Source organism: Filicampus tigris, chromosome 15, assembly GCF_054856515.1.
Source record: "Filicampus tigris isolate MCC_2025a chromosome 15, RoL_Ftig_1.0, whole genome shotgun sequence".
Classification (NCBI taxonomy): Eukaryota; Metazoa; Chordata; class Actinopteri; order Syngnathiformes; family Syngnathidae; genus Filicampus; species Filicampus tigris.
Genome location: NC_141231.1, coordinates 10,499,679 through 10,526,994, shown reverse-complemented (window position 1 = coordinate 10,526,994; position 27,316 = coordinate 10,499,679). Strand labels below are relative to the sequence as shown.

General features: G+C 40.7%; 1 protein-coding gene and 1 long non-coding RNA gene across 3 annotated transcripts in view; one reads left to right on the top strand and one right to left on the bottom strand.

Annotated features, from left to right (window-relative positions):
* Positions 1-4,105, top strand: part of LOC147135444 (uncharacterized) — a 9,404-nt gene extending 5,299 nt beyond the window's left edge. The window contains exon 2 of the long non-coding RNA XR_015089879.1: positions 1,575-4,105. This is a non-coding gene — a long non-coding RNA (uncharacterized LOC147135444). The remainder of the gene's footprint in view (positions 1-1,574) is intronic.
* On the bottom strand, positions 480-27,316 carry tnpo1 (transportin 1). Of its 2 annotated transcripts, XM_086053925.1 has the most exons (24): positions 26,845-27,316; positions 22,900-22,975; positions 21,813-21,962; positions 21,630-21,736; positions 16,230-16,363; positions 16,019-16,100; positions 15,011-15,133; positions 13,771-13,889; positions 13,523-13,583; positions 12,998-13,169; positions 12,776-12,928; positions 12,301-12,526; positions 11,374-11,545; positions 9,608-9,694; positions 9,429-9,536; positions 8,394-8,552; positions 8,237-8,324; positions 8,059-8,157; positions 7,532-7,627; positions 3,958-4,033; positions 1,737-1,836; positions 1,568-1,642; positions 691-811; positions 480-600 (listed from the first exon to the last, which is right to left on the bottom strand). In XM_086053925.1, exons 1-23 carry the CDS (start codon positions 26,947-26,949, stop codon positions 704-706), a joined length of 2,676 nt encoding a protein of 891 aa, XP_085910051.1. In that variant the 5' UTR covers positions 26,950-27,316; the 3' UTR covers positions 480-600; positions 691-703. The 2 variants fall into 2 exon arrangements, 1 of the variants encoding a protein (XP_085910051.1); XR_015089878.1 differs by lacking the exons at positions 480-600; positions 691-811; positions 3,958-4,033.

The following is a 27,316-nucleotide window of genomic DNA, read 5'->3' as shown; positions in this document are numbered from 1 at the left end:
TGCACTACAATTTGATTATCTTAAATCTGACGGCACCCCTGTAAAATGACAATTTTTTTCCCGTAAAATTAATACTTCCATCATAAAATTACGGTTTTATTTCCGTAAAATTATGACTTGTATTTTACTTTTGTAAAATTACAGCTATTTCCATAAAAATCTTGTAAAATTCCGCCTTTATTTCCATCGTATTTCAACTTCATTCTGGTAATTAGGTATTTTTCTACCATTGGAGAAAATCTATCACTTTAAAAGGATCTTATGTGTGGACTGCTCTTTCGGAACACTGGGGTCCGAGTTCCGCTTTATTAAATAGTCACGAAATATCACAGAGTTTGCGGAAACTCAAAAGATAAATGATAACCTGATAATGAATGGTGACTTTGGTTGTTTTGTCCTCGTTCCCCCCTGGTTCCCCCCCGTTCCCGCGCAGGCCCACTTGGATTACCAACACTTTCCCACCCTGTCCCACCAGGTGGGGGGAAAGCGCCCGGCACCCACTCCCCCTCCCCCATCAGGCAGATTATCCCCCCCCCAGTAAAGGGCGTGGTGTTCCCTGGGTAAAAGAGGTTCCCCATCTTGTCTCCTGACATCAAAGACCTGCGTGGACACAGAAAAAGCCCCCGTTTATAAGGAAATCCGAAGCATAACTGTTATTTTATACGAATGTTCATGAGCTGGAAAACTGACCCTCCTGCCCCTTTTAGACTCCATAGAAGGTGGCCAGGCGCTCTTTGAGCGGCATGGGGAACTGGTCGGAAAAGCGCCTCCAGTTCTCTTCGCCCACCTGGTTCTTAAAACCGTGAAGGATCTGAAATCAAAGGACACCAAAATTAATTGGGACATTGGGGCACAAAATTTGGTACGCCTAACTCACCACAGTAATCGTGTCCAAAGTTTTGCTAAACAAAGATAAACATGCTGTTTGGTAGTCACATAAAATCCATCTCTATTTTAAAAAAAATTATGACACTTGTAAAATGATGACTCGTGAATTTCCATCTTATTTTTGTAAAAATGATTCATTTATTCTCGTACAACTACGACTTTATTTTCTTGAAATTGTGCAATTATTCACAGACTATTCTTTCTTATTTATGCTTCAAAACGATTTCATTATTCTTTTAAAGTTACACATTTTATATAAAAAATTATAGCTTTATTTTCATAAAATTACACTCAGAGAATGTTTTAAAATATGAGATAAAAGCATTCAATTCTAAAAGTTGTATAAGAAGTTATGAAAATATGACAGTCATAACGTTACAATCGTATTTCTACCCCCAAAAAATGTTATTACAAGAATTAAGTTGTATTAATATTTCTAATAGAAAAAACACTTGGAGAAAGCAATTTCTTTTAAAGATGTAATATGAAGAAAAAGTAGTTTTTGTAATTGTAACTCATAATACTGCTACTAAAGTTGTACACAGTCTTTTTTCCCCCTAACGAAAAGTCGTAATATCCCGAAAATAAATTCTTACTTTTTTGGGGGAAAAAGTGCAAGAATGTGAGAATAGAGTTGCAATATTACAAGAATAAAGTAGTAATTTTACAAAATTGTTACCTTATAGAACATGTCTCGCAAATCTTCCTTGGGGTTGACCCAGGATGCTACTGCGTCGCAGAAGAAGATAAAATCCTGTGAAAAGAAGGAAGGCAAGACGTGAGGGAACTGGCTCCCATCCACAGTTTAAGTTGTACTTTATTTTTATTTTTTATTTTTTTGATCTCACCTGTACAACGCCTCCCGGGTTGACACTTATCATGGTGCAAATTCCTCGGAAAGCCGAGTCTTTCTCCTCATTGTCTCTTATATTCCGCAGGGAGGTGCACCTGCCAACGGGGGGAGCTTTTAACACGGACATCCAAATCAAATTGCATGCAATCAAGAGGTCACTCACTGGGCTACGGTTTAACTTCAACGTTGACCGTTATACTAACATAACAATGAGTTACATATCTTCACGATGAGATTAACTGTGTCTATCGGTAACCAAAAATAAGCACAAATAAATTGTAGCTGCACACGAGACTAAGGAGGCCCATTTCAGCCAACAGGGAGATAAGACAAAACTAACCCCTAATTCGAGCAGTTAACACTTGCAGCCACACCCTAGCCCTAACACGGAAATAACAGCATACGACTCAAAAGAGCGCAACAATCCTGGCCTCAAATTCAATTCAGGGACGTGCGGTCAGGGTAGGCAAGTGAGGCAGGGCCACCCCCTGCTGGCTGTTCTCTGTAAGTGAAGAGCTTATATAAACTTATTACATTCAATTATGTTTTATTTTAGTTCTATGATCCATGCTTTTCATTGGTTTTCATTTCAATCAAATAATTATGAATGATTTCAACGTTAAAATAATTGAATTTGTATTTCCTGTTCAAATGCATGGGCAGAGTGTGAAGAGAGGTATTGAATGTAGAGCTTCCATTGACCACGCACACATTATTTGCCAACTCAGGCAGTTGGTACAAGCACTCGTGCAAGAGATGTTGCGGTTTGTCATTCTATCACATATAAATGTGTTCAACTGAAAAAACAACCCAACAAAAAAGAACTTGACCTTATATTAAATATTTTGTTTTAATTGCTACCACATTGTTGAACAGTGTGGAATTGACTGAAACATAAGTCATTCACTGCCATTGACACATTTATTTGTCTTTTCACAGTCCAGCCACTAAATCCCATGAATTTATATATTTTTTTTATTTTTTCAAACATTAGCGTAAAACAGGGTCTGAAAATGCCTGGCAGTGAATGAGTTAAAAGAAGATCAAACTTGAAATATAGATTAATCTTGTATTTTGACATATATACGACTCTAGAGGAGTAGTGCCTCACCAGTCATGAACCTCACCGCACGTCACTGCAGTTTATGGTGCGTTTTCCTTAAAAAGTACAAAAAATTAAAAACGACATCATCCATATTTGCTTGAGACTGCCCACATTTTAGCCTACAAGAACTACACTTTGAAATTCTGCTGTTTCACACATGCAAACAAAAAATGTTAGCTTAATTTAGGAATTGTGGTTGAATTTACCTTAAATTATGTTGTTTCATAAATCAATTTTAATTTTAGTTGAAAGGGGGTGTGCACATCACTTTGTCATACACTTGTATGTTAAACCTTGTGACCACCTGACAGAACTATATTATTCAAATTAGCTTTCTGTGGCCTACCTTTATTCTTCTGATTGAATTTTGAGTCAATCAAAAATATATGCAAGGGGGTCCAGGGCCTCAAAAACGATGAGAACCACTGGACAAGAGAGACCCTGCAGACCACTATTCGTCCTCGTATCACACGTTCAAAAGCACTGCCCTAACCTAAACCACTCATACTCAAACTCTAACCCAACATCCTAACCCCCACAATATTTGAATGAAAATACTGGCGAAAAATGGGCTTCCATATACCGAATATAAGAAAACAGAAGCAGCACTTTATAGTACATCCCGCTCATTACTGTATTTATCTTATGAGCAGTGTGATCTACACTATAGAAAAAAAACATTTTTTGTAAAGATGGAAATGTCAGGGGTGCGTTGAGGTGAGACGGTGACATGGCAGCTGGGATGCAGAGAGGGATGGCGAAGGACGCTCGACCGCGGCAACAAGGCCCTATCCCTTCTCTGATTGGCCACCAGCTGTCAGGTGACCGCCTTGCATTTTCTTTTTGCTTGCTACAGTGGACAACAACAAAAAAAATAAAAACTAGACACAATAACGTGGAGTTGCCACTAAGGCAAAAAAAAAAAAAAAAAAAAAAATCACAAGTAGGACCTAAAAGAGGACAGGGTTAGTCACATGGTTGGCAATGATTACAAAACTCAAGAACAAAATGAAACATTTTTAAAGAGAGGAGAGTGACAGCAAAGAGAAAGAAGAGCAACAGAGAAAAGATGAATGAAATTAAAAAAAAAAAAAGATTGAATAATACACACCAGGGTCTTATAAACTGCTGTAGCATGGGTGCCACCTCTTGAGGGCAAACGTAACCAAGACGACCAATTGTTATTGCTACGGTAACGCAATCACGGTTACACACCACCAAACGCCAACCAAGACATGAGCAATGAGGAGGAGGGGGAGGGGGAGTGGGGAGGAGAAAAAAAATAAAGAAAAAACACACAACTCAGAGACATAAAAATCAACAGAATCTGTGCATGATCAGAAAAAACAGAAGAATTCACTTGGTGTTGGCTGTTAGCACACTACTGCCCCCTGCAGTCGAGGAGGGTAGAATGCAAAAACTAGGACATACATACAAAACACGTTTAAGGGAGAACACATTGACAAGTTGGACAAAGACAGTCGTCGTAGAGAAATTGTTTTGTTTTCTGTGAAAATTGTTAAAGGAGACATATTATGCTTTTGCCCCACAAAATTTAAAATACTTCTTCAGCTTTACTTTGCCTCTTCCTCCGTGGGACCGTGCAGCATGTTATCGCCTCAAGATTCAAAGTCTAGATGTTTTTGTTTTGTTTTTGTTTTTTTAGACAATGCATGAAAATAATTATTTTAGCTACAACTGAGTTAACGTTGGTTAACTCATTCACTGCCATTGACATTTATTTGTTTATTTATATCAGCGATTTATTTATTTCATATCTCATGGCTCCAAGACCTTTGAAAAAGAGTTTGGGACATTTGCTTTTGTGAAGTTAGAAAGGCTTTTTGTCTGGTCGGGGTCGGCGTGAGCCCAGACTATGTGGACAGCTCCTATCATTTAAACAAATGACACCGTAATAAATTAGCGATTTTTGGGGGGGTGAAATAAATTGGCAATTGAACACAATTTTGGGTGGTGTTATGTTAATGTTAATAATGTTATATGTGTTACTCAGTGTGCCGTTAAGGGCTAGCCTTGTGTGTTTGACTATTTGTCCTGCTCAAAATAAACGTCTGAAAGTGCATTGGTGACTGTGTGTGAGGGAGAGTTCTTCTAAATTGAGGCATTGGGAAGTAAAGGTACCAATGTGTTAAAATGTTTCAATGGCTGATAACAGATCTTGCTGATCGTTGAACTTCACACTTGATGGTTAGGTAGCCATTCCATAGATCTCAACTATCTGTGTTAAAGCTATTCAAAAGTCAATATTCCATAATATGTCCCCTTTAAATGTCGCGACTCATGCCTCACAAGCACATTTCTCCCTTAAACTCACCAATGTTAATTGTACACAACAAACAGAAATGTGCGTGTGTTTTTTTGTTTTTTTTGTGTCTGTATTGTCGCTGTTGTTGCTGTTGTTGTTGCCGCTCTTTTTGAAACAGAAATGACAACATGACTCCGACTACATGGAGGATAGGGAGGATACTATCCAGGCACAGCAGGTTGGTATGAGGCAGAGAGGAGGAGGAGAGGAGGAGGAGGAGCGAGGACCTAAGTTTAAGAAAACACAGAACTATGCAACATTCTCATTAAAACAAACAGGCATATTTTGTGAACAAGTCCAATGACACATGCATAAAGCAGATGGTAATGCTCTGTTTTTTGGGGTTTTTTTAAAATTAGGTTCAGTGCAGGATTGTCTGGAATATGAAAGGATAACACCCAAAAAAAGTACAGTGGACCCTCCAAAGTCAAATTCAAACTAAATATGCTAAATTATGCCTTGACACACTTCACGCAAGATTTTGACGTATCGTGTGATATTTATAGCTTCACGAATGCATGATCATCGATTGTGAAAAAAAAACAGACTTATGATGTCACAATACCTATATCACGTACGCAGTAACGATGCCGCAAACCTTTATATTGGTATTTGATCCAGTTGTAATGGTAAGGTATCATAAGATGACAATATGATACTATGCCAACAATATTTTTAAAAGAATATTCGTATAAAAAAGAAAAAGGCAGAATTGTCATTGAGTTCTGCCCAACAAACACAATATCAATGTTTGAGCCAGTTGTATCGATAACATTATAAGAGATAAGGACACAATACGTCACGATTACAATATTGTGTAAGCCTCGACTTGATACTAACTTTATGCAAGATTTACCCGTATCTTGAGAGATTACTTCCACAGGTACCAAAACTTTAATGAATGTGTCATAATCAATTTATTGTAAAAAGAAAATCAGCTACGATATTTATTTGGCAATGAAAATCATGGATGGGAGGGGCGTAAATTGCAGAATAACTCACAATACAATATTCCAACATTTTCCAATGGTATAGATAAATACCATAGTACGATGCCGTAATACTATGTATTTTAAAAAATAAATAAAATCTGTAAAAAAACACAAACTCATTGTTTCCCAAAGTAAGAGCAAATTTTTGTTTGCTTACTTAAACACAAAGAGAATCACTTGGCTTTCATGGAAGAAATCTGAGAATATTTTCTGTTGAGAGGCTGAAATGATTTGGAGCCTTTTAAGATAAATAATGGCTCTATAATGGCTCTTACTAGTAGGCCAACCGTTTTCCAACTACCACCTTTCACAACTGTACAACATAAATACACACTTGTAGGACAACTTATCGTTACGGAAAGTCAACGGGAATTCCGGCATGGACCGCATTCAACTTTGGAGGTTCCGGCGTAACTCAAAGTTCAACTGCGGCCCGAGTGGCTGCTTAGAATGTTGTAACTGGACTCCACTAATCATTCACCATTCCGTTTTAATCATTATTATCCAGGTAGGCTTTGCGTCCACTGTTGAGTGGCAAAGCATCGCCCAAATCCTGCACCAAACAACATTTAACATCAATTAGCAGATATGCACTGACATTTAAAGAACACTAACTAACTAAAAGCAACAAATAAAGTGACGGCAAACAAACAGGAAGACATGAACACAATTTCTCTCTTACGGACACTTTGCCCTTGCGTCTTGTCTTTTCAAACGTCTCACTCAATGTCCACAAGAGCAAAGTGTAACCTTGGATTGTCTCGAATGTGCTGAGTGTGTGCTTCCTGAAAGTGACTGTAAAAGTGCGTGTTTCCCGCTAACGTTTCCTGCGTGTTTATCGTTGGCCTCCCGTTTGCTTTTGATTTCAAAGCAGTGATTCCCAATCATTTTAAATGATCAAGTTTTAGTCAATTAGTCCAAATTTTATTTACTACAACTATTGTATCCTTAGAACAATTAAATGGCACTCCACTAGATGGCAGACTATACAAATATACGGTGTATTTGTTTCCATTTATGCAACAGAGTAATGACTGTGTTCAAATAAACAGGCCCAGGTTGTACCCTACATAAATCTGCAAGTAAATTGAGACAAGATCATTATTATTTCAGTACGCAGTGATCCTTTGTTGATGTGCTTTGACTCAATCAAGATTGAAAATCACTGCTCTGATTTTCATCACTTAAATTGTTAGCATACTTAACAGGAAGCCAGAGGAACCAGTCTGGCTCACAGCCTGCTGGGTGGCCGACGCTCTAAATGTGTAGTGTGTGTGTGGGGATGGGTGTGTGTGTGTGTGCGTGGGAGAGTGTTTGCGTGCGTGGCAGCCGCGCTGGCCCGGCTCAGTACCGCCACAGTGTGGTACCTGTGTTTTCCAGAAGAGTCTTTGGCGTATTTGGCCTGTTAATGATCTCTACCAGCTGGTGCAGCACCACGGCAACATACGGCTGCATTTCAGGCCCTGGACAAAAGCAAAAAAAGAAGAAATGATGATGACAGTCCAACTGTATGTCGAGTAGGAATGCTAAAAACTACGCTAACACTGAAGACAACGCGTAACTCACTTCCAAACACGAATTTAAACATCAAAGAAAGACACAGGCACATAAAGTGGATATAAAAAGTCTACACACCCCTAATTCCAATGCCAGGGTTTGTGGTTTAAAAAAATAAAAGGCAGTGATAAATCATTTCCAAACCTTTTACACTGACCTATAATGTGCACTAGTCTTTTTGAGATGGGAAAATATTTTTATTTTATTTTTATTTTATTTTATTTAATTATATCCACTTTTTATATAAATGTACAACTTAGTAACATGAGTTTAAATGTCAAAGATGGTTTTCACCCAACAGTGACAAAAAGTGAATAGTGTTTTATTTTGTACTCACCCATTTGTATGGCTATCTCTCCTATTGCCCACGTTGCATTGTTGCACACGGATATAAACTCTGGGTTTAAATTAGTTCCCAGTACGGGCATAAAGTCAGCTGAACGAAAAGAAGGTGAAAAGGCCAATCAGACTAGCACATGTTTGTTCCCATGTTTATCCAGCCGAGAAAAACATACCAATGCATGGTTTGACATGTTGGAAACACGCCTTGGTCAGATCTCCCAGCAGAGCAAAGGAACTCTGACGCACTTCTGGCATTTTGTCCTGAGCATGAAAACAAGCACAAAAGGTCAAGTTGTGGATTTGGTGTTGGGTTGAGGAGGAGGACCTCACCTGCATGCACTGGTACATGAGGGTGAGGATGTTACTGCGGGTGACCAGTTGCTCAATGGTGCCTCCCAAACCCTCCGCCAGGCCGCTGAGGAGATCCAAAGCCACGATCATGAAGTCTTTGTCCGGTGATTCATACTGCTCTGGCTGCGACTGGTACAGCTAGCGCCAGGTGGATGGAGGATGGAGAGGTCAGCACAAATGTTTCTTTTGACTTTATTTACCGGTATTTATTTTTTTTGTTGCAGTGGACAACAGAAACTCTTAGGTCAAATTTTAGTATTTATTCTTCTTCTATTTTAATTGTTAATAATTTATTGTTAATTTGTATATAATTTTATTTGATATAAATACATGTATTTTATTGATTAATAAGTTCTAGTTTGATTTAGTTTCTTATTACCTACTTTATTTTTTATCAATTCTCATTTTACTTTGATTCATTCATTCATTTATATATTTACATGTTGTACTATTTTGATTTTAGTATTTGTATTTATTTTCATATTCATGTATTTTATTTTTAGCACTTTTATTAGTATTTTTATTAGCATCTCCTTTTACTTTTTAAATATTGATTCTCATTTATTTTCTTGCCATTTGTTTTTATTAAACACTTTATTTACTATTATCATTAATATTCATTATATAATTTTATGTTATTATTATTATATATAATCTGATGTTATTCATGTATTAACATTAACGTTTTTATTGATTATGTCATGAACTGTTTTGTTTTTAAACTGTAATAATGTTTGAATTTATAAGGGCATTCTTAACTGTCATACATAAGTGTCAAAAGAAGTTCTATAACACTAAATAGAATTTCACCATGTCTGGCAGGCAAGTCTCTTGAAACGCAGCTGATTATGTTACAGGATGGTTCTTCTTATTTTATCATTATTACCTGTTCTGTGCGAATCATCACATTCATTCATTTGGACGCTGAAATTCTCATGGGATTTTTTCAAAGTCAAAGACAATTACGAGAGCTGCAACTTTCGAGGTGCTACTGTTTGTGTTGTGCTCATTCACCATGGCCTGAGCGAGGGTCTTCTGGACCAGGTTGACGCATCGCTGGTACACGGGCTCACAGTAGGGTAGAAAGCCGCTCTGCAGGGCCGTAGCTACAGAGGACAGACACTAAAGGAGAGCAGATGAGGTTGGACCGCGAGCACTCGCACGTAGATGCAGCAAAGCCTGATGTTACTCACCTCTAACAAAGGGAAGAGGTCTTTGTCTTCATCCTTGAGCTGGTTCCACTTCTGGATCAGAGGAGGCATCAACATTTGAATGTACTCCTGTGACAAGTACAACGTATAAGTGGAAGCACTGATTGACCGCAACAATATGAAATTCTCTGAGGATGGATTTACACTGCAGTGCCCAATGTGCATTTTAATGCCCTGTTTACCTCTAATGTAGCCTACATTATTTACATCATATTTATGTGTGTACACCTCCAATGTTGCATATTTATATCAGATTTATTGTAGACACCTCTAATCTACCTTATATGCATTGGATGTAATGTCTAATGTACTGTACTATATTTACAGCTGACCATTTTTGTGTCATATATATATATGTCAGTTATATATAAATACACACACCTATAATGCACCAAATGTACCGGTACACAATATTTAATATTCTAAATGCCTCTAATGTACCATGAAGGATCTGAATCTATATGAATGGCTTTATATTAGCCAACAGGTTAACCCAAAAACAAATTGGGAAATACACATCGCATAATCAGTTCAAAGTCTCAGAGTCAGCGTGCCCTGATCTGAGCACGGGAACAATTGGTGAAGATCAGCCCCATAGGCAGGGCCAGCCAGGGAGGAGACCAACCCACATTATGTTTAGATTTTGAAGACAGTATAAATGTGAGGGCTGCATGTTAGACCGCGCCCCCTTTCTGCCCTCGCCCGTCTCGGGTGAGAGCATTCGCGAGGATGGAAAAGCTACCCAGATCTGATTATTGGATGATTCCTGAATTTCGGAGATGGTAAAGAAAAACGACGAGAAAATTCAATCGACTGGTGTGAGTCTTTATTTACATTGGATGCCGTCTTGAAAGATAAAACGAACACGCATTGAGTAAGTAGTTGTTTTGTAAATTGCTAATTGGGCTTATGGACTCCAGACCTACAAAACATTCCAACAACTATATTTCTATCAGCCGTATTGTGGAATGTCCCATAATAGCATTAGATTCAATATATGCCTCTAATGTATTGTATTAGCATATTTATTGTCTTGTACCATAATTACATAATACAGGGTGACCCCAAAAAACAGGAGATTTTGAATGCATTCGTACAGGACGAAAATATATATATATAAAAAAAAAAAAAAAGAAAATTCCATAATTTCTTCTTAAATTGCATGTTTTAAGGATTCAATTACTATGAATAAACTATTTTTCTTCCATCACTCTTGGGTTTGTTTATTTTATAAAGTTCCCATTAAAAAAAAATCGTCACCTTGTACTTGACATACAGTACATGTAAAATGACCCATATTTACATATTCTCTATATACCTATAATGTACCACCTTTATATTACATTTAATGAAGGTATGTCTACTGTAATGTACCACAATTACATCATAATTTACTACAGTTCCAACATATATATTTACATCAAATTTATTGGTTTGTCTGTAATGTACATCAAATTTATACTTTTTTAAAATTTTGATGTTGCATATTTACACATTTAATGTTCTTCATGTCCCTCATGCACCCTATTTACATCATATTGATTGTCTAATGAGCCACGGTTCCATCATATTTTAATGTTCAATGTACCATATTTAAATCATACTTAACATAATTTATATCCTTTCATGCTCGATACATATTTAACGTTGGATCATACTTCCACTTCTATTCAATGCCTAGACTGAGTGACGGATGTAGTGCAAATCCAGCCAGGGACACAAACAGAAGACGTAAGAAGTAGCGCTACCGGTTTGTTGAGGTGGTGTCCCACTGAGTCAGCGAGCGTTCCAATGGCGTCATAAAGGATGAGAAGGTTCTTGTGCTGATACTTGTTGAAGGCAAACACCAGCGTGTCCAGGATGAACGCCAGGTAGGGCACCAGTTCCGTGCATGCCTCCTCCTCCAAGGTAGCGAAGGCGCTGGTCAAGACAGAACATGAGGGGTGGGCAAATCTTTGTGCTCAAGGGGAGGGAAAGTCAAATGTGGATGCAAAATATGTCAAATAGTTTATTTAAATATTGCTAATTTTTTATGTCATTATTTCAATTTAATTACAGGAAAGTAGGCAATAAATAAATACAAATGTAAATGTTTTATTTATTTTAGTAGAGTTTGATGTCAAAATATACATATTTTAAAGGACAGTCAAGTCAAAAATGTTATTTCTAATAATATTATGCCCCACTAGTCTAATCGTGGTATTCTGACTATATTGTGTTTGTGAAATATGGATTACGCAACAAAAAACATCCATCTTTATCCATCTCGTGGCGGCCATTTTGCCACTAGCTGTCGACTGAAAATGACATCACAGTGGCTAAGTGGTCAAGCTTGTGAACGTCACAAGAGAAAAACCCTCAAAACAGGTGAGTTGTGATTGTTTGTTACCTGAGCCCCCAGCAACTGTTATGTCATTTTCAGTTGAAAAACAGTATTTGTATTTTATGTAAAATTATTTATTAAGAATAATTATAATTATATTAACTTCAATAAAATAATCATTCATTCATGTTATTTTTATAAACCTTAATTTAATCATAATGAATTAAAAAAATGAAAGTACCTAAATAAATATATACAAAATATTTCGTATTTATTTCTTATTATTTACAATAAACCAATGAATTAATTACTGGAGGATAGGTGGGGATTCCTAAACGTAAACGCAGCTTACCTGCAAGCGGCCTCCTGCACACGCTTGTTGCTGTCCAGAATGCGTTTGAGGAGCTCCGTCATGAGGGGCTTCAGGTAGACATCAGGGGGCTGGCTGACCACCCAGTGGGCGTAGCGGCTGAGCGTCCAGCAGGTGATGGAACGCACCAGCGCCTTCTTGTCTGACAGACACTGGACCAGGTGGGGAATCAGCTCAGGGAGGTACGGAATCATTCCTTGCATGCAGCCTGGAGACATGAAGCACGGCACAGAAAAAAGTTTTCAAATCTTTCACACAATGAGTGCAGGATTCAGTGCGAAATACAGAGACAAATTAGACAAAAGAAAATGAAGGAAACTGAACTGTCAGTCATACGTTTTAGCCAAGCAAATATTATAATTGTCAACTTAAGTCTGTGTTCTATGAAATCTCTATTACATATATTCTGCCCCTTATAGCTGTGTGAATGAATTGTGGAGGGGAAACGTCAGATTACCTTCAGCTATGGCTCCCAGCACGAGTATGCCCGACTCCTTGACGACCCACTCGGGATGGAAGAGCAGCTCTTTGAGAAGCGGCAGGATATGCAGCAGCAGGTCATCACGGAACACATTCGCCAGGATGTCCAGTGCCGCCGCCGAACATTTACCTGGGAACACCACCTGAAGTCTGGCCAAATTCCACCACTAAAGAAACCCTACCCGCTCCGAGGACTCACGCAGGTTCCAATCCGAGATTGTGTCATCGTCATCGTCAAGGTCGTCGTCATCCTCATCTTGATCCTCGATGCCATCGGCCTCGTGCTGCTGGGCGACCGTGCGCGAGCGGTGGAAGCGAGGACGGATGTCCTGCTCGTTGTCTGGGATGGCCTCATCCTCCTCAATGTCGCCCTGGTGAGGCATGTGAAAGGCCAAACTGAAATTTTCGAATTATATTTTTGTTATATCATTACTACTATCGTACATCCAGGCAACATAGATGTGAAGCAGTTATTGAGTTTGACAGTGAACCCCCACAAGGGATGCCTGTACAAATTACGCCAAAAGGTAGTAAGGTAGCGTAGTGAGGTTTCACTGCACTTCCTTTGATAAACACACATCTATAACTCATCGGAGTTTTTCGTGAGATAGCAAACATTTTTCTAATGCTTGAGCCTCAAGTCATTTGTCTGTAAGTGGTCCAGGTGTTATGTCCTGGGTTCACAGGTCATGTCAGGTTCAAACAGGGAGCTGTATCAACTGACCTTGAGCATGATGATGTCGATCTCAGAGTACTTCATCCCGTTGACAAGCACCGGCGTGAGCCTGCGTGAGAGAGGACATGGCAAAAGGACGAGGATGACCAATCACTCACCAGCGATTGCGACGGAGGTGATGAGTTAATGTGACGGCGCTGCGTGACGGATGTTTACAACTGAGGTCAACTGTCATGGTTCTTAATCAGCGGCCAGGGTCGGGGGACAAGGCCCATGATCAATAAATTGCGTCTTACTTGGACAGGTGTCCACACAGCACCTCCTTGCACACCGGCTGCTCGGCCAACGTCAGCCAGAACTCGCAGGCCTCCAACGCCACGTTTTCGTCCTGGTCCTGCGTCCTCTGGAGCATGTACTGCGAACACAGACAAAGGTTCAAATGCGCTCATCCTGAGAGAGAAGGTTAGCTTCCCGAGTATGACGGTTCTAGCACTCGGAGGGAAGGTTCTCATACAGGAAATGTTCTGATACCGAGAGAGAAAGTTCTGGTGTGGAGAGCAGGTTGTAATGTTTTCATAATTGTTTAAAGCTACCAATGTAAGTAACACTGTTCCTGTGATTTAATCTGTGTCTATAATAACCTGATCCTGAAACGTATGTGGCCAGGGCTGGACTGGTCTTGGCATTTTGGCTTAGAAAGGGCCACGCGCGCACACATATACGCATAGCTTGTATTATGAATGTGTTGAGCAAGGTTCTGGATATTCATGCATTTTATTTCATGAAACCATGAATGTGGATGGTAAGATAAACAATGACTCCCCAGCCATGTCGTTTGCTTGCTATGGTGTGAAAATAATGGATATTATTGACATCTACTATAGCAATCAAATGTTCTATTTTAAAGACAGATTATTTTAAAACATGTATTCAGACATGACTCCTGACCACCTTAGTTTACCACATACCTCGGCCACTGATGTTAATTGGTTCAGTTTGCTGTCTATGTGTAAATGTAATAATGGGCTGCTCCCTCTAAATTGTGGACCAGTCTATTGGGGAAAAATGGAGTAATCATTAAATTGCACCGCATCAGCCTGAAAAGACGCCGGCCCACCAGGCATCTGCCCTCTGTACCAGATGGCCAGTCCAGCCTTGTTTGTGGCTTTTCTGAATAAAGAACACTAACGTTTACGTTTAGTGCACACAAAGTTATTTGAAGACTGAAAGTTTCAGCACGGTAATTCCTAGTATTGCCCACATACAGGACTTCTTCATAGTAGCCAAAAAGTCAGCAAATTCTGTTAGTAAAATGATGTAATAATAGCCAATTACAATCCGAAGACATTGTTCGGGCTTAAGACCATGAGCTCTGGCTATGAGTGAAAAATAGGTATTACATCTCCAAGCAGCAAATGAATGAAGCATCTTCAACCATCACTCAACTCTGGCACGTCTAATATGGCGGCGAAGTTGACGTACGATTTAGCACTCAAGGCTATCTACAGTATACATGTGTAAGGTAGCGTCACTCACCTCGATGATGCTGTGCATATGTGGCAGCAGTCGGTCCAGGCGCACATCCAGCAGCATGACGAGTGCTCGGCACACGTTCTTGCGCACCTCGGGTTCCTCGTCGGTGGCCAGCGCAAACAAGTTCTACAGACAGGGGGAAGGAGCGGCCATTTGTAGCAGTGACTCTCAACTGGTTATGAGTCGGTGACGGATAGGTTTTAAAAAGATGACAATGGGTTCTCGGTTGACAACAGTACGGACGTACGATGTTTAGAGTTTAGGAACAGCACACAATGAACAGGTTTGTGCAGCAATGCAAGAAGGCACGCTCATATTCGTTATTCTGACATTCGTATTTACTATTTTTCATAAAATGGCAGACAGACACTGCACAAGACGAGCAAACAAACAGAGGGAAAGAACCTCAGGCAGCTGAAAGGATTCAGAAGCCACACGGAATTAGCAACATGTGCGACTGGAATATCTATCAGCTTTTCAAAATAAATAAATAAATAAATTGATTGCATATTCCCCCCCCCCAAAAAAAATCAAATTTCAAACCTGCTAATTTTGTGTTAAAGTAAGTCTTTTACAAATAAGTCATGCTACAAACGTAGCAACCACAGCTAGCTTAAGTATGCTTGTTTACAGAGCAAACGCTAGTTTAGCACTGCTATTTTGTAGAAGTTGCACAGTGTTCCTCTTCCACAGTGTTCTCTTTTGAAGTTGACGGTTGACCAAAAATAAAATATAAAGTATCCACCCATTATCTGTATTGCTTATCCTCACTAGGGGCGATAAAGTATCAAATTAAACTGGCTTGCGTGTGGGAAGGCATAAATCAGTCCATCCTGCCTAAATTAAAACAAATCCAAGCAAAATAAATTCAATCTAGGTTAAGTTACATAATTGGCACTACAAAAAAGGAACGGACAAATAGGATGCATCCACTCTCACCACTGGACCGCACGCAGCAGTCTCACATGACTTCACAAACTACAGATCATGCGGCACGGCAGTCACACTTGCCTCGATGAAAGCGTCGATGTGCAACATGAGGGCCTGAGTCCTGCTGATGATGAACTGATTCACACAGGCGATGGCATGAGACCTGACAACGTACAAAGCACAGCAAAGTGTCGGCCACATGTTTCGCTGGAGGGCAAGCACACACTAAAAGCAACCTGTGTGTGTGCTTCAACGAGAATAAAGATGACTTTATTGGCCGATGTGAATAAACCTGATCTTGGGGCTGCTGTGCTTGAAGAACTGCAAAAACTTTGGGATCATAATGTTGAGGGGACGATCCAGCATGTCACTGTCCAGGATCTCAGCAGAGTCCTCGCAGATTTTCTGCAGGGCTCCGAAGGCCCCCTGGACAATAAGAAAAACATTTTCAATGCCAACAAGCCAAGTACAGTTTTCCCTCACTATTCGCGTGCGATAGTGCGTCGCAAGGATCACATTCTGAGTGACTCAGCGTTGAACAGCGTTGAATATTGCATGAGAAAGTACGTGGATATTGTCGTTAAATCGGCTGCACTCTGATTACTTTGAAAAGCGAAAATATGAGTGATTAATCTGTCTGGATCGAGTGCAACCCTCACTCTTACAATCCAGACTAAATTTAACTCCTCCCCCGACATACATGGCATGTATTACTAAACACAGTCCTTCACATTAATTAGTGTGCTACAATTTAAACTGGGCTTCGACGTCACTTTGGCGATATTCAGAAATACAAAAAACAAAAAACAAAGAAACGGTCAGTTTTTCAGGAAATACTTATATCTTCCATAGGGAAAAAAAAGCATGAAAAAGGTGAATTGGAGAATGGTGAACCATCTACTCACTCACACTAACGCATACACACATGCTAACGGCACAGGCTGCAGACAGTGTCGTGCACAACAATGCGGTCTGATGCCGTCCCAAATGGTTTCTATGGAAACTGTTGCCATGGCGGCCCTGCCATCAGGATAGATGATGCAGAATGTGAGGGAGCTGAAAAAGATGAATAAGTAATACAGACACTGGGCCCCTCTGCGAATTTGTAAAGCAATGAGCTGAACATGCTGGGGGCACCTCCGTGTCATCAGAGAAGGGAAGCGAAGTGGGTGTGGTCTCGGAAGCATTCCAGTGATGCCAAGCTTAAGTGTATAACCCACCATAAAAAAAGCAACCCCCAGCCCAGTGGCATGACGAGAAGGCACACACGTTTCCCCCCCCCCCACATAATCATACAGCTAAAACATCCATTTAGTGTACTGATAATGCATTAAATGTATGCAATTAAGTACTGTAAAGTATGAGCAGACCATAACCAGTCGATGGTTAGGTTAAAAACATTAATTTAATCTAATTTTTAAACATTAAGTGTCATATAAGAACTTGAGCATATTTTGCACCCTTCTTTTTACTTCTGATTTCAAGTTATCTTAGACATGCTAGTTATTTAAATAATTTAGTTATTCAAATAGTCACCGCATAATATGGAAATCTGTTTTTTTAAAATGAAATAAGGATTAAGTAACACAAGCAAGACAGATTGGATCACTCGTCACCCTCCACAAGCATCATAACCAAGTGGACAACACCCAATCTAAATAAAGTAATCCGCCATCACCTGCTCGGCTCTTTTTATAGAGATGACGGCCGGCCGGCGTACAAGTGCTGCTTCGTGAATGGCTTAACCCTTTAAAGCCACCCCGAGGTCAGGATGTCACAAGGACTAGACAAGTGAAATTGGCATTGAAGGGATTTTTTAGGGCTTTCCCATACTCATAAATTCACAACATACGTGTGTCTATCATGAGAAGACCCACACAAAAAAGTCACACAAAAAAAAAAACTGAAAAGACAAGCCAATTTGATTGAAGCAGACATTTTAAGGTAATTTATTTGGCCTTTTCCAGAAGTCTTTGATGACTATCCATAAAATCAAAAACACTAAACAGTTCAAGTTTAGAGTAACTTTCACTTTAACTATACCAGATAGACCTTCAAAAAATCCTGAAGGAGCCACGTCCAACACATAGCAAGCAAAAAATTTTGATCATTTGGATTTGAAGCAGCCATTGTAGAGTCATTTTTTATTTTTGCTACTGCAAATTGGAAGCATGCCTCGCTGGGATTAAACAGTGGGTGTCCTACAATTTTTTTTGCTTCTTAACCCGAGAGGAACCAAGATGTTGATTATTGGCCCTGCTCGACACGGTCGCTTATTTAAGGACACCACTCTGAGTCTTAATTAATTTATTGTTAATTAATCAAAATGACTTGAGAAAAATCTCAGTAATCTGGGTTATAAAATATCATTAGCAATTTTAACGCATGAGATTTAATCGAACTGAATTTGCCACTGCTTAAATGGCAACAGACCGATTTAAGCCGGCAGAAACTGAGCAAGAGGACAACCAAGAATAAATGATCAAGCATTGAAAAGATAGCTTCACAGTTTCCTTGGATGTGTTTTGAAGTCACGGGTGGATGGAAAACACAACAGATCACATGACCAACTCTAAGTGACTTGGCACAACAACAACAGAAAGTCAGTCACAAAGCAACATGACCAAGCAGACGTTTTAGCAACAACTTCAGCAGCGCCAACTAAGAGGCTTTGACTCGTCCAAGCTGCTTTCCAAAATCACGGCCTCAGTCTTATGAGAAGTTGCTACATTCGCTGCCGCACTGTAAGCCTCGCACACATCGCAATTCTTAGCGGTGACCTAAATCTCCACCCGCTTCATAGGCAAGGCGGCACGTGGCGTTTGAAGAAGGCATTTCTTTGTGGCTCCTCTTCCTCTTTTCAGCACAATTGATGTTGATTTTTTCATGTGATGGAAGGCACAGTAGCATGTTGGGTTTGATGAGGGTCTAAAAGTTGCGGTTACTTGACATTACTGGCTGCTCATGACTCAATCACTGGTATGCAACAACCTTTTACAGGCACTTTTAGCTCCCCGTAAAGTGAAAATTAATGTCTTCTAAATTTGCACGCCAGGAAAGAGTGCTCTTAACCCTACCAAAAAAGAATAATTGAAAATGAATAGAAAACTAAACAATGCTGTGAGTGTGGCCGCTGGATTCACTGAAGCCATGCTACGCTCTGTCATCTGTCAAATAAAACTACACCGAGCATCTTTCTTACAGCTACGCATCCCTACATCTTTTGAGTTAAAACCATTTAAAGCCTCCGCTGGCTGGAACATCTCCCGCCGAGTCGTCATGGAGATTTCCACACCCCGAGAAGAGATATTAGCGACCAGCTAGCTTGCGAAATAACAGATTTCCAAACGTTGCAGAAGGGCGGCGGTCTCATCCGCTACGTCACCAACTCGCTGGGTGTTTGGGCAGTGTGTAGGTCCCCATAACAGACAGATTTCAGGGAAAGTCACCCGTTTATTAAACACAGTGGAAGCACAGGTGATTCAGCCTGTGGCTCACATTGAATGATGACATGACAGTGTTTCCCCCACCATGTTAATATATATATATAAAATCAACCTCCCAAAAAACAAAAAAACAAAACGGGTCGCGACCGTAGATACCGCATGCAATGTTAACATTGTGGTGACAATTTTTACTCTGAAAATTCACTCGAATGCATGATATGAAGAGTAAAATAACAAAAAAAAATTGCCACACCCCCGCCGGCGTCTACCCACCCAAGTAGATTTCAAATCTGTGATAAACACTGCATGACATACTTCCTGCTAGTTACATAACCACAATGGCCTGTGTGTTAACATATTACATTAACCCCCCCAATAAAACAAAATACATAACACTTGGGAACTTAAATAATAAGCTGTTCCATAAATTGTACCATTCACGGAAGATGCCTTATCAAGTTGTAGGCATAGCCAGCTGGCTAACTAGATGCTCTAGTGGTAAAAATGGGACACGCAGTTAAAACTAAGTAGCCACTGATGAGAGCAAAGGCGGTCAATTCTTATATAGTGGGGGGTGGGAGACTCACGCAGTATGCCCACGTGCGCCCTCGGCGCTGTTTTAGCCATGCCCTGAAAATCATGAAAATTGAAATGGTGAAAAACTATTTAATGCTATATCTCCACAATTTAGTACTACATAGTTCGTAGCCTTTGCACATTTTCAGCATCCATCCATCCATCCATTATCGATACCGCTTATCCTCATAAGGGTCGCTGGGCGTGCTGGAGCCTATCCCAGCTGTCTTCGGGCAGTAGGCGGGGTACACCCTGAATTGGTTGCCAGCCAATCCCAGGGCACACAGAGACAAACATCCGCACTCACAATCACACCTAGGGGCAATTTAGAGAGTCCAATCAACTTACCGATGCATGTTTTTGGAATGTGGGAGGAAACCGGAGTACTTGGAGAAAACCCACACAGGCACGGGGAGAACATGCAAACTCCACACAGGGAGGCCAGGGCCGGGATCGAACCCACGACCTCTGAACTGCGAGGCGGAAGTGCTAACCAGTCGTCCACCGTGCCGCCACATTTTCAGCAAATATCTTAAAACATCTATGATATATTTTGAAACAAATCTCCTATTTCACTTAACAGGGACTTACTGGGTTAACTGTTTACAGAGAAAAGGGGAGAAAGGCATCAGTGTTTACCAATGTGCAAAAACTTGCTCCAAAATGAGGCCATATGGCTTTCTGAGCAGAAATGATTCCACAATGAATAATCTGCAATTGCGTCTGCTCGCTCCAGCTGTGAGACGCTCATCTGGCTGGCGGGATACGATCCAGACGCCGCTTTGTCGCCGAGCCAAATCCCATCCAATTCCACAGTAAGTAATAAAATACAGACATGCCACACCTTCTTGCACTATCGACAAACATGCCGAGAAGAAAGTATTATTAACTCGTCCACACTCCAGGTTTATTTCGTGTTCGTGGTCTAAATCTTCCTAAATGAGGTCATCGCAGAATGGGAAATACAATTATTACAGGGGGCACCTGTAAATCTCAAGGGCCGGACCTTCCTCACACATAACATGTTTGGTCAAACTCCGACCTTGTGGAGCTGAGTTATTAGACTTTCCTGTTTTATGGCCAATCATCAAATTCCATGGCCACACTCCGCCCAAACGCAATGATGTAAACTGATGTTTCGCACTTTAGCGTCATCCATCTGTCTTGTATGTTGGTAACAATTGGACAAAATCTCAAATACACGTTCATCTTTGAACGAGCGATAAAAACGGCCCAAATGACCCTAGATTGGCTTTAAACCAAAATGGCAGACTTCCTGTGTGTTTTCAGGCATGGCTTCTTGAGACTTTTCTGTGGGTCTACTCATGACAGACATGCCTATCAAATTTCAAGTTGCTACATAAAAGTGTCTTTTGGGGCTGAATACGCCAGAAATTGTTGAGTTGCTGAGTATGCGGAAGTCATCCGAATGACGACTAACTAACGACAAGCAATTGCAAGACAGCTTTGGCTTAGAAATTCAATCAAGTAACAAATCTTAACATTTCACTCGCTGGCTAAGACTAACATTCTGCATTTGGAGTGCAAGATGAAGTCTCACATATTGAACAAATGTATTCAAATTTCGTGCCAGTCAACTTCAATTGATCATTTTAAATAAAGACTCAGGACAGGGGTGATTAACCCAAATAAATGTCTCGCCATCTCACCTCACACGTGTTGTAGTCTTCGGAATCCAGAAGCTGACACAGTTTGGGCAGAAGCTCCGGCCAGTTTTGCAGCTCTCCCTTGGACGCGATTGTGGTGATCAGAATACCTGTATGGGCAGAAAATGCAAATATTCTGCATTGCAGTAACAACAAATGGACAAGGTTCTACTGACAACAACCTACCCACGGTGGCACGGATGAGCGGCGAGGAGTCGCCGATGTTTTGGAGGCACTTGCTCTTGATGAAATCTGACACACCGTGAGGGAAATTCTGATAGTGAGCTTTCACGTTGTTCTTCAGTATTAGGCCGCTCAGAGAGCGCGTGGGCTCATCTTGCAGGGGCAGGAGTGGATGGAGGGGGGAAAGAAGAGATAAAGTATGAATGACCTGTTGAGTCGACTTGGTGGCAAAAACACAAAGCAAGAATCGTGACTGGCTGGGTTTCTCCTACATCTAATATATGACATGAAAATTGTTATGACTAGCATTGCATCGATTGGGGGGTATTTTAACTGCAATTGCTGTACTCAACCACACTGACTGGGTGGCGCTGTATTAGAAGAAGCTGAAAGCCGCTCCTTAAACCCTCGAAGAAGAAGTTGGAGAATGATATTTTTTTCTTACTACAAATGTGTCGTACCATTTTGTGGCTTTTGAAATAGGTAAAAATACTTCCTGACTAAGCACATTTGCTTTCCTAAATGAGGCTTACCCCTCATGATTTTGCCTCTGCACAGATGTTAGAGATAATAATTATATGTGTCTGATCTGGTCGAGACTCTGTTGATTTGGTGAGGAGTTTGCGAGAAAGAGGTTTAAACAAAAGGTGAAGTTGTTCATAACAAGGCGTTATAAAATAATTTTTCATTGTTGTGGTAGTTGAGCTACTTTTAACAGGACACATAGTTGAACACTGAATGAAACACATTATGTAGTAAAAAAAGTAAAAATGGTCACCAAAGTGGAGATGCGGACGACAGTAAGAATATGTTGCAAAACACCTAAGACTAATGAGGGGTATTAATGGCAAATGTCTTGACGCTACGGACATGTAGGTCATCTGCAGTGCAGACAGCAGAGAGGCAGGCTGAGTGCTGCCAGGAATCAGGCTTAAAATTAGAGTGACCCATATTCCCCAAGCGCCTCAACATCTGCGGCCGACGGGTCAGCGGAGTCATGGCCATTAGGGCGCTTACGTAAAAAAATAAATAATGACACAGTCCAGTGCGTTGCTGCATCGAGGAACAGAAACGTCACAGGAGCCCTTACCTTCAGATTTGAGCTTGGTCAGAACAAATATTAAGTAGTTGTTAAAGTCAGGAAACTGGTTCAGCTGCTCAAGTCTCTGCAGAAAAAAAGTGGTTAAGGACAAAGGCAGAACAAAAAAATGGTCTGTGTGTATATTAGCAGTGAGTGTGTCACAACGTCATGTGATGCACATCATACTGTATGTCAATTACTAATTGTTGCCCACTTTGGTCTAATTTCAACATAGAATTGCCCATTAGGGTTTGTGGGTTTAGGTGATTGGGGGTGAGGGTTAGGGGCTAGGTTTAAGAAATTACAGCTGTGTCCCAAAAGGGTCGAATGGGCAAGGGTACAGATGTTCTATTTTCAAACATCCATCCATTATCTATACCGCTTATCCTCTCAAGGGTTATTTTCAAACATATCTGATTTTTTAAAAATTTATATTATTAAAAAAACAAAAGTTTTAAAGACAATTTTGAGAAAAAAAAAATCAAAGAAAATATCTTGGTCATACAGAGTTAGGTGTTTAAGGTTGGGAATAAGATGCAGGGATTCTGGTGATGGGTTCAAGTTAGGTGTGATCTTGTGGGTTGGGTTCAATTTAGGTGGTTAGGGGTTATGGTTGGTGGTAGTGAGTTATGGTGAGATTAAGGGTAAGGGTGATGGTGGTTTTAGTTAGGATGAGGAGGATAGGATTTTTTTTAATTTATGGTTGAGTTTAGGATTAGGTGGTTATGAGTTACGGTTAAAGGGTTAGAGTTGGGTTTAGGGGATTATAGTGGGATTAGATGGTAAGGATTGTGGCTAGGGTGCGTGGACTATAGTGGGGTGAGGATGAGGGGGTCAGGGTTAGGACTGAGTTTCTCTTTAGGATGAAGGCTTGTGGTAAGGGCGTAATTGTCGTGATTAGTGTTTGGTTTTAGGATTGGGGTTGGTGTTGCGGTCTGATCAATTATACACCATGAATAACTTGTCCGGTGGCTATTTTAAGTAGCGCAAAAAGCACGCACTATCAGAACATGTAAACTCTACACAGTAAAGCCGGATGTGAGATTGGAACCCCTAGCCTCAGAAGTGTGAGGCAGACATGCTAAACACTTTCTCACCGTACCGCCCAAATAAAACGTCAATTTTAAATATATGTACTTTAAAGCCTTAAATGCCAATTAAGTGATGGCACATAGAATCTTATCAGCTCCTAATGGGACTGGACTCGCAGCGTCAAGTCTGTCATCACACACCTGTTCCTACCACAACACCACGCAGCCCCACTCTCAACCCCCCCACCTCCACCCCCTCACCCCCCCCCCCCCCCCCCATCTATCTCCACACACACACCCACACAGACACAAAATAATAGGAGGTCACTCAAGAGTCCCAGCGGACGTTTGCTGAAGATATTAAAGATATTAAATCCCCCTCAAGCACAACCAAAGAACGACTGAGAGATAGACGAGCCAATAACAGAACCTCAGACGCTGTCTGAAAACTTACCACCAGACAACCATTCTGGATGGTCATATTAGTCACAACTACGCATTTGCAATAAATACTCATATTAGTCATAACTACGCATTTGCAATAAATACACAATTGCAGAGGGGTGGAGCCATCTAAAAGGGTGGGTGGCCTTAATTTACATGCATTTTTGCAATGTCAATGGCATAGATTAATAAAACAAAATGTTATGGCAAAACATAGCAAACCGTTAAAAGGCCAAGCTCACAAGATAGACAGCCTGAGAACATATTTAATACTAAGCAGATTGCTCGTCTACAACATGCGGTGGGACTTTGTACGTTAATTCAGGTGGGGGACTGTTTAGGATCTGCTGTTTTGGTTAGCAATCAGGCTCATACAAGCTCAGCCGTTATAAGACATCAATGAACAAAAGCTTATATGAACCGATATCATTAGTTACTGCCAGTAGGGGTGGGAGATATATATTGTCATCGATATCATAGTCAATGTTGCTTTCACGATGTGCAGTTTTACATTATCGAGTATTTATACTGTCTCAAAAAGAAAAGACGAATAAGTCTATTGATGGCTGCAATGAAGGGGAAAGTGATGAAATCCTCATTCCGCGAATCAGCGTGCATAGAGGGAAAAGGGGGACGGAGTGATATACCTTTATTCTGCGAATCAGTGGGCAGAATTTAGTCACGTGACTCTGTGAGATCAGCTAAGGGAACACAATATTGTTTCAAATATGGAGGAGTGATTCGGAGTTGACGAGACTGTCGTCGGTCAGAATAACATTGTTAGATGTGCCAAAACAGTTGCCCTGAAGAGCAATTCACCTACAAATCTGTTCCACCACGCACCGTATGGATTACGAGGAAAACTAAGACTCCACAAGCACGCTAAAGAAAAGCTAAGTAAACATATTGTACACACTCAGAAAACCTTCGCCGAGTTGAGCAAACACACTGAACCATTGTCAAAGCAAGTAAACGTTGCCCAAACATAACTAATGACGCCATCAGCATCACATTACCTCATGTGAGCACGTTAAACTTGATAGGAGGTTCGATATTCTCTTAACAGTCATCTTGCGCGCTCATAGTTCACATCATAAATACATTTGCGACTATGTCATGTGTAGTATATGTAGGAAAATTTCAGTAATTGTCAAAAGATTGCGGCTGAATTTGTTGTTGCTACAAATGTATTATGCAATAACAGCGGTAAACACTGTATGGGGGAAAAAAGGGGCATTTACTGTCTTGACTCTTGAGTGGATGATTGGGAATAATTGTGAAGGACGTGCATTTCAGCAATGGTTGCCAACCATTGTGTGCCGCAGGACATTATCCAATTCCACTCGTTGGTCTGAAAATTACTTATGACAGTCATCATTCATCGATCTATGCCAACGACGTATAGTGACAGGTAGAACAACTAGACAAAAGAAGCAACAATTAACTTCTTTAATAGCGATTAAGCACCGAGCCCTGCTTCTATCGCTCCCATAAATATGAAATAACCATAGTCCACAGTCTACAATTGTAAGTCCAGAGATAATTGGAACCGATCTGAACCCTGAACCTCAGAAAAGTGAAACGGATGTGCCAAATGCTCAACCACCATACTGCTCCCTTCATTTCATACTAAAATGTCTGGAACTACATTCTGTTGTCTCTGCTGCCCCAATATAAAGAAACACCCGCTCCTTCATTCAGTAACGGACATACCATTAGGGAAACACAGAGACTTCCAGGCCCCCGCCCACAACAGCTTGATAAAACTGATTAATAAACTATTCTTCAATTTAAACTAATTATTGTTATATCTTTAATTCCCTCCATCTATCCTTTCTCTGAATCGCTTATTGTAACTGACTCACATGTTTGAAAACATGAAAATCTATCACGATCGTTTTGAGTGCTCAATCCTCCCTTCTCATGCAATGGACTAGTCAGTCTTGTTACTGCGCATGTGCAGACATCATTCGGGAGGACACTTGCAAAAGAAACTCGTTGGCCTATTGTGAGAAAAATGAACCAAAAGTGCGTCACAAACAAGAGGAGTCAGACAATCTTGCCATTTGCAGTAGCACTGCTGTCAGTGTCAGCTGAGAAGGATGCAATAGAAATGAAGTGGAGAGTCACAAGTGATACTTTTCATCACGAAGATGGAAAGTGGTCAAAATGGTAAACTATACTCAAAACTGATTAATGTTCTTGTCAATTACACTAAAAGTGTTGAGACGATACATTAGAAAATTATCATTTGTTCAAATTTAGGCTAAATCACATAAAAAAGAAAAACATCTGACAGTTTTAGTGCAATTTTTCGTCTTTTACTGAGCAAAGCATGCAAACACGCCGTAGCAAACACTGTATGCATATCCTTTCATACACAAAATCTGTAAACTCCGTATACACAGCATAAACGTAAACACCAAGGCTAGCATCGGCTAACACTAGCCTGCCCCAACAAGAAGGCAAAAAAGGATACTTGCTGCACAGATCTTTGCGTGGACGTATCCGGCGACTGAGACTCCTTGAGCAGCTGTAAAATCTGCTGGAGTCCTTGCTCGTCTGGCTTCCACGCACACTCCATCTTCGCTATGACTGCGGATATTCCCCCAAAAACAAACAAACCAACAAAAAGAACACGGCGCCGAGCTAGCAAGAGGATTTACCCCGCATGAACAACACAAGAGGCGAGGACAACACGCTCGACAAGACCCCCGGGAGATCGGCTGAAGGGGGCGGGGAGGGGAGGCCGAGTCTCGTCTTTCTCGTGTCTCTCGGGCCGCCTATCCGAGGTTTTCGAGCGAGGCTGCGTGTCCGCTAAGGAAGAAGATGAGGATAAGCGAGTCTGGGCCGTCTAACGTGGACCTGTCAAATAGGAGACAGGTGAACTTGTCGGCCACCGAGTACAGGAGGAAGGCCGCGCGCGCTCCAGCCGCTTTTTACTGACTTGA

Coding starts and splice junctions, on each gene's coding strand:
- tnpo1 (XM_086053925.1), bottom strand. CDS start 26,949: ATGGAGTGTGCGTGGAAGCCAGACGAGCAAGGACTCCAGCAGATTTTA. Junction 21,963..22,899: donor GACCAAGCTCAAATCTGAAG/GTAAGGGCTCCT, acceptor TGCCCCTGCAAG/ATGAGCCCACGCGCTCTCTG. Junction 13,890..15,010: donor ATATGCACAGCATCATCGAG/GTGAGTGACGCT, acceptor CTGTGTTCGCAG/TACATGCTCCAGAGGACGCA.